This window comes from Mustela lutreola, chromosome 10 (assembly GCF_030435805.1).
Source record: "Mustela lutreola isolate mMusLut2 chromosome 10, mMusLut2.pri, whole genome shotgun sequence".
NCBI classification, from domain to species: domain Eukaryota; kingdom Metazoa; phylum Chordata; class Mammalia; order Carnivora; family Mustelidae; genus Mustela; species Mustela lutreola.
Window position 1 is genome coordinate 80,778,072 of NC_081299.1, and position 15,895 is coordinate 80,793,966.

A 15,895-nucleotide genomic window follows, 5' to 3' on the forward strand; every position below is an offset into this window, starting at 1 on the left:
CATAAGGGGTTTCTGTCAACTCAACCTTTTGTCTTTTTCTGGAAAAGTTCTATTCCAGTAACACTTGCCCTTGTCACAGATTAGTTTTTCTGTGAGAGCTCTGGAGACACTGTTTTCACTAGATAATTCTTAATACCTGTACAACAAAGATCTTAGCTTTCCTAGGCTTACTCCGGGAGTGACCTTTCCGGATCTTGTGGGGACTGCATCTTTTGCACTCTCCTTAGGGGATACCTCTTGCATCCTCCCGAAGCCCAAAACAGGTTTGTTGGGTTTAGTGGCTATTGGGATGAATATATCCTACTGGTCAATGGCCACTTAGTGGAACTTTTGAATTTGAAGAACTTCTGTATTTGAAATTTTTTTTAAGAGAGCATTGATCCTACGGGCGCCTGGGTGGCTCAGTGGGTTAAGCCGCTGCCTTCGGCTCAGGTCATGATCTCAGGGTCCTGGGATCGAGTCCCACATCGGGCTCTCTGCTCAGCAGGGAGCCTGTTTCCCTCTCTCTCTCTCTGCCTGCCTCTCCATCTACTTGTGATTTCTCTCTGTCAAATAAATAAATAAAATCTTTAAAAAAAAAAAAATTTAAAAAAAAAAAAAAAAAAAAAAAAAAGAGAGCATTGATCCTAAATTGTTTCATTAGTCCCCATGGAAAGACCAAATTAGAAAGTGGATGCTAAGAAGCAGAATGGCTAGCCCTGGGGACTCCTTTAACTAGATGAAAGAGCAGAAATTAAATTTAGAACAAAATTAAAGTCCACATTCCATGTAAATTCCCCTTCTTGAAATTTGGCCATATGTCCTCAGCAAGGAAGCTAACTCCCCAAACTCCTCCACCTTCCCCAGAAAATCCCTTGAACACCAAGCTGCTTATTTTACCTTCCCTTTCCCTACTAGATGTACAGAGAGCACTCAGCCTAATCTCTGTGCCCAGGGTCTTCAGGTTACTCGTGTAAATGCTAGAAGACAGGAAATAAATTCAGCAGAAGTGCCTGGGCTGGACAATAAGGCTCATTTTGCTGGGTTCTATAATCAGGCTCTGAAAACTTCAGGCCCTCCTATGCAATATCCTTTGTGGGTATATTTGAGGCCCCCACCCAAAGAATTCCATGTCCCCTGGACAGCAGAACATTGAAATCTTTTGATTTCTATCTTTGTTGGAAATTTTCTCCCTGATAGAAAAAGGCAAATTCTAAAACGGTACAGTTGAGTGGGCAAATTAACCTCTGAGTGTTTTCATGAAAAAGATTATGCAATTCTTTAAAGATAGTTTACAGGAAAGCAAATTTTAAAAAGGGGTCAAAATCAGTAATTCCTGGGGTGCCTGGCTGGCTCAGTCAGTGGAACATGTGACTCTCAATCTCGGGGTCGTGAGTCTGAGCCCCATGTTGGGTGTAGAGATTACTTTAAAATAAAATAAAATGGGGGCTCCTGGATTGCTCAGTGGGTTGGCGCCTCTGCCTTCACTCAGGTCATGGTCCCAGGTCCTGGGATGGAGTCCCACATCTGGATCTCTGCTCAGAGGGAGCCTGCTTCCCTCTCTCTCTCTGCCTGCCTCTCTGCCTGCTTGTGATCTCTGTCAAATAAATAAATAAAATGTTTTTTTTAAATTAAATAAAAAATAAAATAAAATATTAAATTTCAAAAAGGAATAATTAATTTTTAAAACGTATTTATTTATTTATTTAAATAATCTCCACACCCATCTTGAGGCAGCACAAACTCATGACCCAGAGATAGTCACATGCTCCACTGACTGAGCCAGTCAGGCGCCCCAAGAATTACTGATTTACAACTTAACTCTTTCGAAAAACAAAAGCATAACTCTGAAAGTAACTCAAAAATCTATTTAGATACTTTCCTGTTAGCCTTCAGACATCTGTAGGTACTACAAAAATCAGGACAGTGGAAGTATAATTGTCCTACAGTGGAGAAGAAAAAAATTTAGATAGAAATTACCCTAGACTTTTTTATTTTAAAAAAATTTTTTTTTAGACTTCTGATAAGGGAGAAATACATCAAAATTCCTAGAAGAAAACTTGCATTCTTTCTCTGTGCCTTGAAGATGTAAATCTTATCATGTCTTTGAAATGTAAACAATTTGAAGGTAACTAAAACTCACTGGAGACTGGCAGAAAGAAAAAAAAAAAAAAAGGAAAAGAAAACTTTTAAAAATATAAATGGCTGGAAAGGCTCTCTTGCCCAAACTCTATATAGACTACAGCCTCGTTGAGATTCCTTCTCAAGGACGAATACAAATCTTAAAAGTCTTCTTCACAAATAGTAAAAAGCTTTAGTCATCTGAGTGGATAAACTTAACTTATTCCAACTGTTATTTATAAACCAGCGAGTTTGATACTGTTACACCTGATTCATGGCTAAAATTTTAAAGTATAAGATAGCTGTGTTTGGCTGTATGTTGGTCTGTGTGTGGGCATTCGAGATACAGTTACTTTTCTACCTCTGAATTGTATTGCTAAAACGAATTTGTAAAAGAGCTCTGTTTAGCTTAAAAATAAGCACTTTTGAACTAAGTATTTCTAAATCTCAGAAATATAATAGACACTAATCCAGTTGTTTTTCAAGTTCACATTATCAAGGGTAATTTCTGGTAAATAAAAAGAAGCTTAAGTTTAGTAGTTTAATGGATACGGACATGTATTATACTTTGAGGTATCAGTATTAAGTAGAATACTTTTATTTTACCCAGTTTTTCTAAAAGTCAAAGAAGCTCATGTTATCTCTGTCACAAGAATTTATCAGCAAGAAGAATAACTTCAGGTGATGGCTAACTACTGCCTCATGAAATACGGAGGAATGTAAACATAATTGTTAAGAACAAATGAACTGAATACACGTAAAAGAGATGAGTCTTTAGGTGCACTTTTTGCAATGATTATTTTATGGTATGTTTGCTTAAATAGTTTTCCAAATCTCTTTGGTGACTTCCACCTTCTAAGTTAAATTAGATGATGGGAATTCACTGAATGTCTGGACCGTTTCCAAAAAAAATAAAATATGGAAACATTAATTGCTAAACAAGTCCAAGTTTACCTACTTTTGACCTCTTATTACAAAGGAATGCAGGGTATTTTGGTTGATTAGTAAACATGTCTTGTGCCACATTAAAAAACTCTGTTATAAGGAAATGTAGGTTTCTAGAAATTATGAAACATTTTCATAAATTTGCCAACCTAAAGAATGCTGGCATAACATACTTCACAATTGCTTACTTCTTAGTTTTCACTAGAAATTAAGGCTTCTTAGGATTAAGAATTCTAATTAATATATGGAATTAAAGTTACCTGAAATACTAAGGGAAACAGCTCAGTATGGAAGGAACATAGGATATATGGTTTTTTGTTTGTTTGTTTTGGTGAGAAAAGATATGGGGAATGGAGATGCAATTTTTTGTTGAGAGAAAAGAAAGTAGTTGTCCTAAAGTAAAGCTGATTATTTCTGAGTGGGAAATCTGACAGAGGACAAAATAAAATGGACATAGAAAGTTGTGAGGTTTGTGAAAAAAAGGATTTGGGGAAAGGAATTTAATGTGTGATCAAACCAAATGAAACTGAATGGATTCGGTATAAGGATTTTAAAAGAAAGCTTTAATATCAATAGTGTACTTATGTAACACTAGAAAACTTAGTTTTCTTTCAGGTGTTAAAAGGACAGAATTTGCTTGGACTTTCAATTTGCTCCTGATAAGGGATTGTAAAAGTTTTCTCCTTACCTTTTAAGTAATCTGCCCAGAAAGAAAATATTTTGTGTTTTAATGTTCAGGCGTCTGATTACTTAAAACAACAACAACAAATGAGTCTTCTCTATTGAAAGAGCTCAGTTTTACTTACAACATCTTAACTTCTGGTATTTGCCTGAGACGTCTTTAATAGTCACCATGGTTAAATGGATAGCTAAGCATTGTTTCACAGTGACCTATGATACTAGCTGACCAAGTGTTTTAAAACCTCTTTGATATTTTTAACAAAATCTCCCCAAATCAGATTCTAGACAAAGTCTGTTTGACCTCAAACAAATTTTGGGAATTTCCAGAGGGTTTCTGGGACAAGTCAAAGGATTTGTTCTCTCTCCTAATAAAAAGAGAGATGTTAAACTAATCAGCCTTATTTGTTATTCTAAATTACATGGGAAACATTACTAAATAAGCAGTGATAAACCTTTCTGGGCTGTGTTATATGGGTGAATGTTGTTAATACATGTTCAGAAATTATATAAAGTTCTAAGAATTCTGACATGTACTACTATAATGTTATCAGTCATAATTCTATTTATTATCTTAAGATGTTGCGTGGCATAAAATAACCAAATTTCCTCATCAATTGCATTATAATGAACTTTCATCAGATCTTTCACCATCGGCCTTCTAAAGTCTTTTGTCATTTATAGATGGTTATTGTTTTACTCTGATATTTTGCAAATATATTTCATCTTCAGAGAGGTTCATGGAAAATCTGATGTGTACTCTGGAAAACAGGTTTCTGATAACTTTAAGATCATCAAACTCAACCAGTTAAGAATTTCCAGAACTAATGGAAAAACTGGATCTAAGGTACAAGAATTAATTAAGTGAGACTGCATGAACGGAGGAGGATAACCATAATTTTTTATGACTTTGTTTGAAACATTGCTGATTTCAAAAATGTTTTGTTCTTCCAGATTTAAGGAAAACATTTCCTCTTTTCTTTTAAACTAACTATGCCTTGTAGCAATTTGGTAAAATATACGTTTGTGAACAAATATGGCACATGTATCTTTTTCTCCCCATTTCATCCCCCTAGAACTTGGAAACTCTCAGTGAGTATTCTTATATTTTCATGGCAATAGAGCTATTTATACGGGTTTGATAAGAATTTGTTCTCCTTATAATAGGACGCTGGAAGCATTGGTTATTGCCAAGACACTGATTGGAATGCCATGTTTGAGAGAGACATGTATAGACTCTATGATATGATCAAACAGCTTTAAAGAATTAAGGTTGGGTTTATGGAGTCAATAGAGTCTTTTGGGAAAATTGGCCTGGCACTTTTTACAGTGTTCCCGGCAGTCCTAGGTGAGTAAGGAAGGTATGATGAATTTACTTTAATGGAATCATAGAATCATCCAAAAAAAAAAAAAATAGAGCCAGAATTTCTTTAAAAACAGTAAGTATTCACCTCTTGTTTTTGTTTTGTAAGTAACACTACAACAATGATTAATAATTAAAATACTCCCTATCCCCTCTCTCACCCCCACCCCCCCAACCAGGCTGTCTGGCTAGATGCAAACAGAAGCTGAGACCAGGTAGGATTACTCTATGCAAGAAGGAACAGTCCTGGGAGACAGCAGGCATGTGATAAATATTTGTTAAATGAAAATAGACTTGGAACGGGGAGAAATCTTGGACAGTGTGGCTCCCCAAAAAGGGACGAAAAGATTTTTTTGTTTTCTTTTTGTTGTAAAGGGAGAAAGAAACAGAAAAGGAGAATTTGGGCAGCTGGTGAGGGAAGAGGGAATTTGGGAGGAAAAGGAAGTGTTCAAAGGAAACGGTAAGAATGTTTTGCTGGCGATATGTGATTCAACCCTCCTCCCCCTCATGTTCAGTAGAAATGAACTCTGCCATTCAAAGCTTCTGGAAGAGTATTAGGGGGCTTTGGCAGGTGACAATGCAGGCAGCTGACCTCCAGGACAGGCGCTGAGCCTAAGAATCTCCATTACATTTGTATTGGATGTAGACGAACAGAGAGATCACAGGATTTGCCCACGGAACTAATTAATGGCAGATCCAAGACTAGAACTCAGATCTCCAGATTCCTATTTCACTGGCCTTCCCCTAAATGGGCATGGGGCTTAGTCGGCTGCCATACTTACTCAATATCATGTTGAATAAGTCAGAATGTGGCCAGGACAACACATTTCTGGCTGCCCACACATTGGGCCTGTGTTCACAGATGCTGCGCTGGGACTGAATATCCCCAGATTCTAGCCTTGCCTTGACTGTGTTACCATCTGGGCAGCCTTGGAAAAGCCACAGCCTCTTAAGGCTTTATTTTCACCATCTGAAAAATGGGAGCTAAGCTTCCTCCTTCTCAGTGCCTTTGCAGGATCAAGTGAGATGTTGTGAAAGCTGCATGTACAACAGGAAGTCTGAGACACAGGTTTAGTAAGTAGTTATTGCTATTATTGTCTATACTCTCGCCAGCATGGAATTTCTATGGACATATCGTGGTTTCCTTCTTTCTACTCCCTGAGCCAGTGGTTCACAAGAATTCAGTCATTTAAAAAAAAATAACAACAAAACTTTTCTTTCATTATGTTATTCCTAATCAAAACAGAATTAAAAAAAAAATCACGGAATAAACTTCATATATAACTCCTTAACTCAGAGATTCTCATTTGAAACTTTTTATATATTTGTAGCCCTTTTAAAACTTTGCATCTATTTACATAGAGTTGAAAACTGTGCTCATAATATACACTTGTTTGCAGGATTTCAAAAACCTTATTTAATGTATTATTTTAAAGCTTTTTTCTGTGCCGTTAAATATTCCTCAACAATATGATTTTTTAATGACTGCACACTAGTCTGCTGTCTGGACATACAACTTATTCAGTTTAGATGGTTTCTGATTTTTTTCTATTATGCATGGCACTTTGATAAAGCCCATTGTGTGTAGTTCTCTGTTCCTTGTCTATAAAGCAGCTATAACCCAAACTACTTCACGTGGCGTAGTGAGGGTCAGCAGAGGGAGTCCACGTGGAAGACAAAGAATCAGACCTTGTGCCTAACAAGGACTCAACTCTGTTAGCTACGATTATTATTACCGACTTCAGATATTTGTGGTTAGTACCCAAACTGAACTAGATCGAGTGCCTGGTATTAAGTCCCTCAAATTATGTGTTCTAAAAATACTCTAGGAATATTTTTATAGCTTTGTTGAGAAACTGGCTTTTTCAGATTACCTAGAGTTCGCTGGATGTTTCATTATGAAGAGTCCTCGAAAGGATGTTTGTTTAGATTTTATTTCTGGACCTCAGGATGTCCTTGAAGGGAAGGTGGGGGTCTTCGCATATTAGAAGTTGTTTCCTGGTTTTAGATTTTAGAGGAAGTCAACAAAGACCGACTTATTTGATTGGCCACATGCTCGTTCTCCAGGGTTAAAATCTAGTTTGGTTACCTTCTTGATATTCCGTGGCTGCATCAGCAGCTGGGGGTCAGAAGTTCAGAACAAAAAGTGAAATCCTAGGATTAACTGTCATACTCTTGCATCAAATATTTTTCTGTTGAATCAACTTCCCATGGTCACTGTTTTTGGAGGAGGCTTTGCCACCACTACTGTCTGCTACATTCTTGGTGGGCACTGATTAGGGGGGATACAGGAGACCGCCCCCCCTTACCCCGGGGGAGGGGGCCCATGGCTTTTCAGGACCATCTCTGTGTCTCCTGAGAGGCGCCAGGGGTGGTGGAGTCTGCGGTTTTGCTGGGTGGCAGCATGAAAGGGAAGAGTGTGGAATCGCAAGAAGAGCAACCCAAGCCCTGGCTCGGCCACTCACCAGCTGTGCGACTGGGGGCAAATTACTCTAGCTTCTGTGTCTCGGTTTTAGGCTCTGTAAAATAGACTCATTAATAATGATGATGATGATGATGATGGTGATGCATACCTCATTAGGTGCCCCCACCCCCCACCATTTGTAGGACCTCAGCCAGGTCCCCATCTCCCTTCTCTTTGGACTTGGTCCTATCTCGCCATGAGGAGCTTTGGGCAGAGCGTCCACACCCCAACCTCCAGGTCCTGATCCTTTCACACTCCTGCCCCCTCACCCCAGACTGGCCAGTCAGCCAGCCATGGGAGGGCGTACCTGGGGAAGAGACCCACGCAAGCCCCAGGAGGAGGCCTGGACCACTGAGGCAGGTGAGGCTACGGTCCTAGGCAGCCAGAGCTTGGTCTAGAAAGGGAGTGTGGGCTCCAAGTGGTCATATCATCTAGGCCCTATGAGGAGGGAAGTGGCAAATGGAGGGGTCTCTGGAGTGGGGGGCCTCTGTTGCCTGGATCTAAGGATTAATTGGGTCAGTGCCTTTCCCATGGTCAGTGCAGCACCCGGCATGAATGAAGGAAGATACGGTTGGAAGAGAACTCAAGCATGATCTCGTTCAAGTCCTTTATGTTACGTGCTGAGGAGACACAGAAAGAGTAAAATTAACCACTGTTAAGCTCTTAACATCCAGCTGCCTTTCTTCTCTCTGCTCCACAATGCATTCTCTTCAGCAACTTGAAGACGTGAGATCAGAACCAGCTTTAATATTCAAGGTCCACAGAGGTGACTTGTGCTGTGGTGATTTCTGAAAAGGGCCAGGGAGTGTGTCCTTGGAGAAAGGGGCACCCTCAGCGGGAGTCTACGCTCCTAGGCCTCCTAGGAATGGCTCGTCTTGTTGATGTTGGAACACCTCAAATATTTACGGAACGATGAGAAGCATATGGATAAAGAAGAAGGTGACATTTTGTACTTGATAGCAGGGGATCGAAAGGCCCCAGAGTGAATATTTGAATTCGGAAAAACCTATTCTGGTTCAAGAATCAGACTTACAGGCTGACTCCTTTCTTTTCATGAGTTAAATATGAAAGAAAAGTAAATTTGAAATTTCTTGTTCTCATTCTAAAACCTGGTTTGTTTTCTTTTATCCATAATAATATAGTATTTGACCTTTTAGCATCTGAAGATTTCTCACTCTCACTAAAAAATGATTTTCTATTTTTAAAACTTTTAAAGGTGGGTGCCTGGGTGGCTCAGTGGGTTAAGCCTCTGCCTTTGGCTCAGGTCATGATCTCAGGGTCCTGGGATCGAGTCCTGCATCGGGCTTTCTGTTTAGCGAGGAACCTGCTTCCCTCTCTCTCTCTGCCTGCCTCTCTGCCTACTTGTGATTGCTCTTTGTATGTCAAATAAATAAACAAATAAAATCTTAAAAAAAAAAAAACCCACACAAACTTTTAAAGGTTTATTTATTTAAGTAATCTAGGCACCCAACATGGGCCTTGAACTCATAATCCCAAGATCAACAGTTTCACACTCTTCTGAGTCAGCCAGGCACCCTTAAACTTTTAGTTATGGGAATGCTCATATAGGTAGGAAAGTAGAGGCAACAATGTGATCAGTCTGGTGTCTGAGGCCCCTGCACTCACTGTCCCCAGCTTCTGCCCTCTTTCATCCATAAACTCCCCTGCCTTCCCCACTCTGCCAATGGGTTTTGAATCAAACCTCAGACATTCTATCATTTCATCCATAAATAACTTGTTTTCTCTATGATTTTGGTGAACATTAAAGCTCTCTATCTGGCCACTTCAGATTCAGCTTGTTCTGCTGGGGGTCGATGGACTGAGGCTTGGGCCCTTCCAGGGCCCTTGCACGGTTCCATGTCCAGAGCAGTTGGGGATAATGAGCTTGAACATGGAACTTCAGGAGGAACTGAATAAGCGAACATTTTGGAGACTTTTATTCTTTGCCGAATTTCTGCCAATTCTGTATATGGTATTACCGTAAAGGTCTTGTTTTCTTCTGGCCCCCCTCCACCTTCTTTCTAAGAATGAAACTTCTCTGCCCTTTTCTGTGAGAGAGAAGCCGGTCATTCCAGACTCCATCCCTTGTGCTGCTGTTTGGCTTTCCTGTCATTTTGTTCCTGCACGAGTCTTGGTTTTTGTATTTTGGGCTTTGGCAATTCCCCTGGGGGAGCCCAGGGATGGGAAGGGTGGCCTCTCATTGAAAGATTAATGCACTTCAATCAGGAGAGTTCAACCAAGAACTTAAAGTTCTCTGTGGAGTCCCTGAATTTTAAATCACGATCCTAAAAAGACTGGGAGTGGAAAAAAAAAAAAAAAAAAAAAAGGAATTCCAAGTTAGAAAACAAAGATTTCACATTTCCCTGCCAGAAACACTGTTCTGATTTTTGGTTGAATGGCTTGGCTATTAATTAAGTTTTTGTGCTTAGCAGCTATCTCGTTTTCTACATTCTTGCTGTTAATCGTCATGTATGGGACACATGACTTCTGTTTCAATGCTAAAGTTTATTAGAGTGGAAACAAAAGTTATTCAGGAAAGGAAAAGAGATTAGGAACCAAGTCCAACCAGTTGCTTATTCATCTGCATATGGTTAAAAGATTTAAAAGAATCCATTGGTTTCTGTTTCACTGCTACATACAGGCTAAGAAGCAAGGAGGGAAAAAAAAAAAGCCTTGAGGCGAGAAATCGTTTCCTCTCCTAATATTAAGCCAAGGTAACCAAACTTTGGAGAGACTGGCTCCTTCTGAAAGGTTATTGTTCCAATTACCTATTGCTTTGTAACAAATTCCCTCAGAACTTAGTGGCAGAAAACAGGAGCCTTTTCATCTTGTTCATGGACTCTGTGGGTCAGAAATTCACAGGGTACAGTGTCTGAGCCTCAGCCTGGAGAACTAAAAAGGCAGGGAGTGATGAGAATGACGGGGCTGGAATCATCTGGAGACTTCTCTCCTAACATGTCTAGCACCCTTGATCGAGATGACTCAAAGTCTGTACTCGAATGTGTCCGAGAACCAGAACAACCACACATTGTCTCTGCATGTGGCTTGGATTTCTCGAAGACGGTGGCTGCATACTGAGAGGATATCCCAAGGCGGAGTGTCTAGAGGGCAAACATTTCAAGAGACCAAGTCAGAACATCACTTTACACTCTTGCAGCATTCTAATGGTATGACAAGACACTCAGGCCAGTTTAGTTAGATTCAGAGGGAGAGCCACCTGTCAATAGCTCTTGACGAAGAAGTCAAGGTCCTACTGCAGAAGGCATGTAGATGGCCAACTGTGGATGATACAATGGACTCTAGGCTCTTTGCTGGTGTGAGGCCACGTCTTGAGGTGTCTCTAGTGAGGAGCTCCTTGAAAGAGTTATTTTGTGCTGAGACCATCTTCTTCCTCCAGGCCCTCTCTTGTAGGCTATTTCATCCAGTTCTTACTCAGCTCTTCCCTAAAGCCATGCTTTGTCCCTGGCACCTTCAGTCTTTGTTTCGTCTTTGGCCGTGGGCAGAGGTGGAATCACAATAAACAAGCACATTCCCTGTAGCAGCTTCCTGGAGGCTGTGCCTAGCCTTCAGTTTGGTCTTTTTCCATCTGTATATATACCCACAAATAGACACGGATAGACTCCTTTACTACTGAGGATGGAGAAATCATTTTTTTTTTTTTGAGAAAGAATTCACATTCCTTAAAATTCACCCATTTAAAGTGTACATACAATTCAGTCATTTTTGGTACAGAGTTCTACAACCACAATCACGATCTAATCCCAGAACACTTTCATCACCCAGAAAAGAAATCCTATCCTCCTTAGGAATCACCTCTATTGCCCCTTCCACAGCCTCTGGCAATAGTAACTCTACTTTCTGTCTATGGATTTGACTATTCTGGACATTTCATATAAAGGGAATCATTCAATATGTGGTCTTTAGCGACTGGCTCCTTTCACTGACCGTTTCCAAGGTTCATTTATCCATGTTGTATCATGTCATGTACTTCATTCCTTTCTGGGACCAAGTCATGTCCCATTGTATGGTTATACCACATTTCGTTAATCCAGTCATTGCTCAGTGGACCTCTGGGTTGTTTCTACTTTTTGTCTATTATGTAATGCCGGTATGAACATTCATGTACAAGTTTTTGTAAAATCATGTGCTTTCAATTCTCTGGAGTGTATAACTAGGAGCGGAATTGCTGGGCCATATGGTAATTCTATGTTTAACTTTTTTTAAGGAGCTGAGAAACTGTTTTCCACAGCTGCTGAAGCAGCCTGTGTCCCCGCCAGCAATGTATGAGGGTTTTAATTTCTCCTCGTCCTTGGCAACCCTTGTTATTTTCTGCTTTCAAGACAACTTTTTACTATAGTTATCCTAGAGGGTGGGAAATGGTCGCTGCATTTAGTTTAAGGACACCTTTCTTCAGGCAACTTACATACCATGGAAGTCATGTTGGTCACCTGGAGACACAAAGTTACTCAGGGCTTATTATGTGTCAGGTTCTGTGCTAAAGGGGGTATGTGTGCCATCTTAGTTTGGTGCCCACAACTCTGTAAGGAGGGACCATCATTATGCCTATTCGACAGGTAAACAAACTAAGCACAGAAGAACTTGCTGGAAAAGTGATGTAGTTTGGAAGACATGCATTTCCTGTATTAAAAAAAATTACAAAACTTGGATCCTAAGGCAGTTTATAGTCCAAGTGGAAGATTTGAAAAACATCCCCCCCCCCCCCCAAACAAAACACCTCTGGCAGATTGTAGTTGGCAGAATTCTCGATGGCCATCAATATTCCACCCTGTCCCATCCACACCTTTATAATCCCCATATATTGGTGGGGCCTGTGAATACCATGGGCTATAACTCCCCTGATTATGTTACATTAATATGGCAAAAGGGATTTTGCAGATGGATAGTCCCTCATTTTGAGTTAACTAAAAGGCAGATTATCCTATGTGTGCCTGACTGAGTCATATCCATCCTTTAAAAGAGACAAACAGCAGTAGAGACTCTCATTGGCCTTTAAGGAACAGGTCGGCATGAGTCCTACAACTACAAGGAACTAAAGTCTGCCAGCAGTGACCTGAAGAAGCTTAGAAGAAGGTCCAGAGTTCCGGATCTGAACCCAGCTGTGGCTGTCTTCTTGAATAGAGCCTTGTGAGACCCTGAGCAGAGAAGCAGGTATCTTCTGACTGGATTTCTAACCTACAGAACAGTGGGAGAACAGGTGTTGTCTGAAGCCTCTGATTCATGGCTATTTGTTACATAGCAATAGAAAACTAGTACATAGATCATTGACTGACTAAAGGCTGATGGAGATGAAGTTATTGATGTGCCATTATGTAGGGGAGCAGTTCTCCAAATGTAGCCCAGCGGCCCCTGGGGTGTTCTCAAGACCTTTACAGGGGCCTTTTCAGATCAAAGCTACTTCCATAATAATGCAAAGGTGTCACTTTCCTTTTTCCTGCTCATTCTCTTGGGATCTTACAGTTTTCTAGATGCTTCATGATGTGTGAGGATGTCATTGCTCTGATAGTTAATGATATGTGTCCTGTGTATTCTCTTATTTCAGATGTTTCCCTGTCTTAATTTCTAATATGGTAAATAGTGATGAAGATAGTCACCATAAACAAAAGTTGGTTGGGTCTTTGATAATTCTCAAGACTATAATGAGGTCCTGAGACCAGAAAGTTTGAGAACATTGGTCTAGATGAGCTGTAACTAAGTAGGCCTAGACAAAGTCTGAAGGTGTGAGAATTTATATGGTTAGTCAGTGCCCGTGTTTGGACCAGAACTGTGGCAGCTGTGACCAAGAATGGACCAAGAACATGAAAGTATGAGGTATAGTACCCGATATAACATGAACGTAAAGAAATAATTATCAGAAGCATTCATTTCTTCCCTCTACAGGTATTTCTAAGAAGAAGGTACTGCGATCTGAAGGTCTGTAGCTCAGCGCTGACCTTAGGTGTGGGTGGCTATGTCACCGAGGTGTTTAGAGAAGAAGCTGAAACAAGGCTGTGAGAGATGGGGAAGTTTGTGGCAGAGGTGAAATGGAAGTTGGGAGAGGAAGTGGAAGGAGGAGGACAAATATTCAAGCTTATCCTTCAGACTGCCGCTAAAACATCCTTCTCAGAGAGGTCTTTCCTGGTATCTCTCTCTAGAGTACCCAGTACCTTCTTGTCCTTCACAGCGCCCTGTTCACCTCCTTCCTAGCACTTTTTTTTTTTAAACCTAACCTAGCTGGTTTTTTGTTTTTTGTTTTTTTTTTTAGAGATTTTATTTATTTATTTGACAGAGAGAAATCACAAATAGATGGAGAGGCAGGCAGAGAGAGAGAGAGAGGAAAGCAGGCTCCCTGCTGAGCAGAGAGCCCGATGCGGGACTCGATCCCAAGACCCTGAGATCATGATCCGAGCCGAAGGCAGTGGCTTAACCCACTGAGCCACCCAGGCCCCCCCCCCCCCACCCCCAACCTGGCTGTTAAGGTAAGTCTGGCTGAAGCTAGAGTGCCTTGGTTCAATTCTTGGCTCTGCCACTTTCTAATTATAAAATCTTGGATAAGGTACTTAATCTTTCTATGCCTCAGTTCCTCAACAAATGTGCTAATAAAACAAGCTTAGGTTGTGATCATGGGACTGAAGAGGAAAGGGTGGGTGTGAACTAGTTCAAAGGCAGAACCAATAGGTGAATTCAGATGACAAGGAGAGATGAGGATGGAAAGACAAGGGAAAAATCTGGGGATATTAAAAAAAAGGGGAGGGGAACCAATTATATATGGATTAAGGAAAGAGAGTACAAAACAACAATTATTCCAAAGTTGTTGCTTGAGAGAGATGACAGAGGCTAGCATCAGTTGACTACTATGGAAGGGAAAAGGGGAGCTATGTCAAATCCATGTTTAAACTGAGTTGGCAGCAAGAACGTAAGTGTAGATCATTTGTTTTTAGAGCACTAGAGTGGTGGGCTGAATGGAAGAAAGTTTCAGGGCAGACAAGGAAATCCGGGTGTCTGCTCACTGCTGGACAGTTGAAATCATGGGAAAGAAACTCCACATGGCTCCACTGTATGGAGTGAGCTGTATGGAGAAGGACAATCTTCTTTAACCCTCATGATGATGTTCTTCCTGTGGATAAAAGAGGCTTAAGACATTGCTGTCAAACTCCTTTTGGTGAGATGGGACTTTGCAGAAGAAATAAAGCACTGATTAAAAAAAAAGAAAGAAAGAAAGAAAGAAAGAAAGAAAGCACTGATTCAATCTAAGGAACCGTACAGTAAGGGGGTAGTACATTTCTCAGTTTGAATCTCACTTTGGAAAGCCAACGAACACATTTCAAGTTGCTTTTATATGGGAAAGCTAGGGTCATCTCCTTTCTACCAAGGACTTGCTATTCAGCCTAAAACCGTACAGCATTCCTCTTGTTGAAATGGTTTCATAGCACTCTAAGTTCCTGGCTAAAGCTTCCCGTGATGACTTTTGGATGTTCTATTTGAAATAGTTAGACTTTCAGCTGAGCAAGCTGCTGAAACCCTTTAGGACAACTAAACTATAGATAAAAATCTTCCAGGGAAGTAGGTGTGGGCAGGATGTGTGGTTTCCTTGTCTCCCATGTAAAGACTGATGCAATTAATTTTTCGTGAACAGTCTCTTCCAGTAAGAGGTGCATTCCAGATGGTTTCCAGAGCAATCAGAAAGGACAAGCTAACTGCTTAGCTACTGATCTTCAGTTTGAGTTGAGACTGGAGCATGATGTTTTTCAAGCTGCACCCCTTTGCTAGTATGAACTTGAGGACCTGAATTAGCCATAACAACAACACACAGCCGGGCGGGCGCTTGTTTACCAAATAATCCAGAACCGGCAAACTTCACTCTGAATGTGTGCATGGCAGTCGGAATCCAGGAAGATAGTCCTAAATTTTTAGGGATATAACACACACGAGACTTCTTTCCTCTGACATTCCAGGCTAACCACTGCTTAAGTTAAGGCTCTACAGAACATCTGGGACATACATTTCTGGAAAAAATGATGGCATCTTTTCTAACAACTCTCTATGGCCTAAGCACTGCGCACTCCGGCCTGACAGGAGCCCCCGCAGCAGGATTACCTGTTGGGGTCCGGGGAGCGGCGCTGGCACAGACAGGCATGAACAAAACAGAACACAGTCCAATTTCATACATCAACTATTTACCTAAAGCCACTTAGGAACAAAGTGCAGAGCAGAGCAAAATGCAAAGGGGAAAAAAGGTACATGCTGTTACCCCTTAAAAAAAAAATCACTTTCTCTCTAAAGAAGTAGAGAAATGTCTACTAGAAATGTCACCTGGCATTCCAGGCCTTTCTATCAATGGAAGCAGG

The 15,895-nt window shown here is 40.7% G+C and overlaps 1 protein-coding gene across 5 annotated transcripts in view; it reads right to left on the bottom strand.

Moving 5' to 3' along the window:
* ALG14 (ALG14 UDP-N-acetylglucosaminyltransferase subunit) overlaps positions 1-15,895 on the bottom strand; it is a 123,403-nt gene that overhangs the window by 18,256 nt on the left and 89,252 nt on the right. Inside the window, exon 4 of one of the 5 annotated variants that reach the window (XM_059136055.1) lies at positions 8,966-10,651. The exons of the other annotated variants lie outside the window; for them this stretch is intronic. Coding sequence (XP_058992038.1) covers positions 10,430-10,651 — 222 coding nt within the window. The 3' untranslated portion in view covers positions 8,966-10,429. Of the gene's footprint in view, positions 1-8,965; positions 10,652-15,895 lie in introns of those variants that run through there. 5 annotated transcript variants of the gene reach the window in all.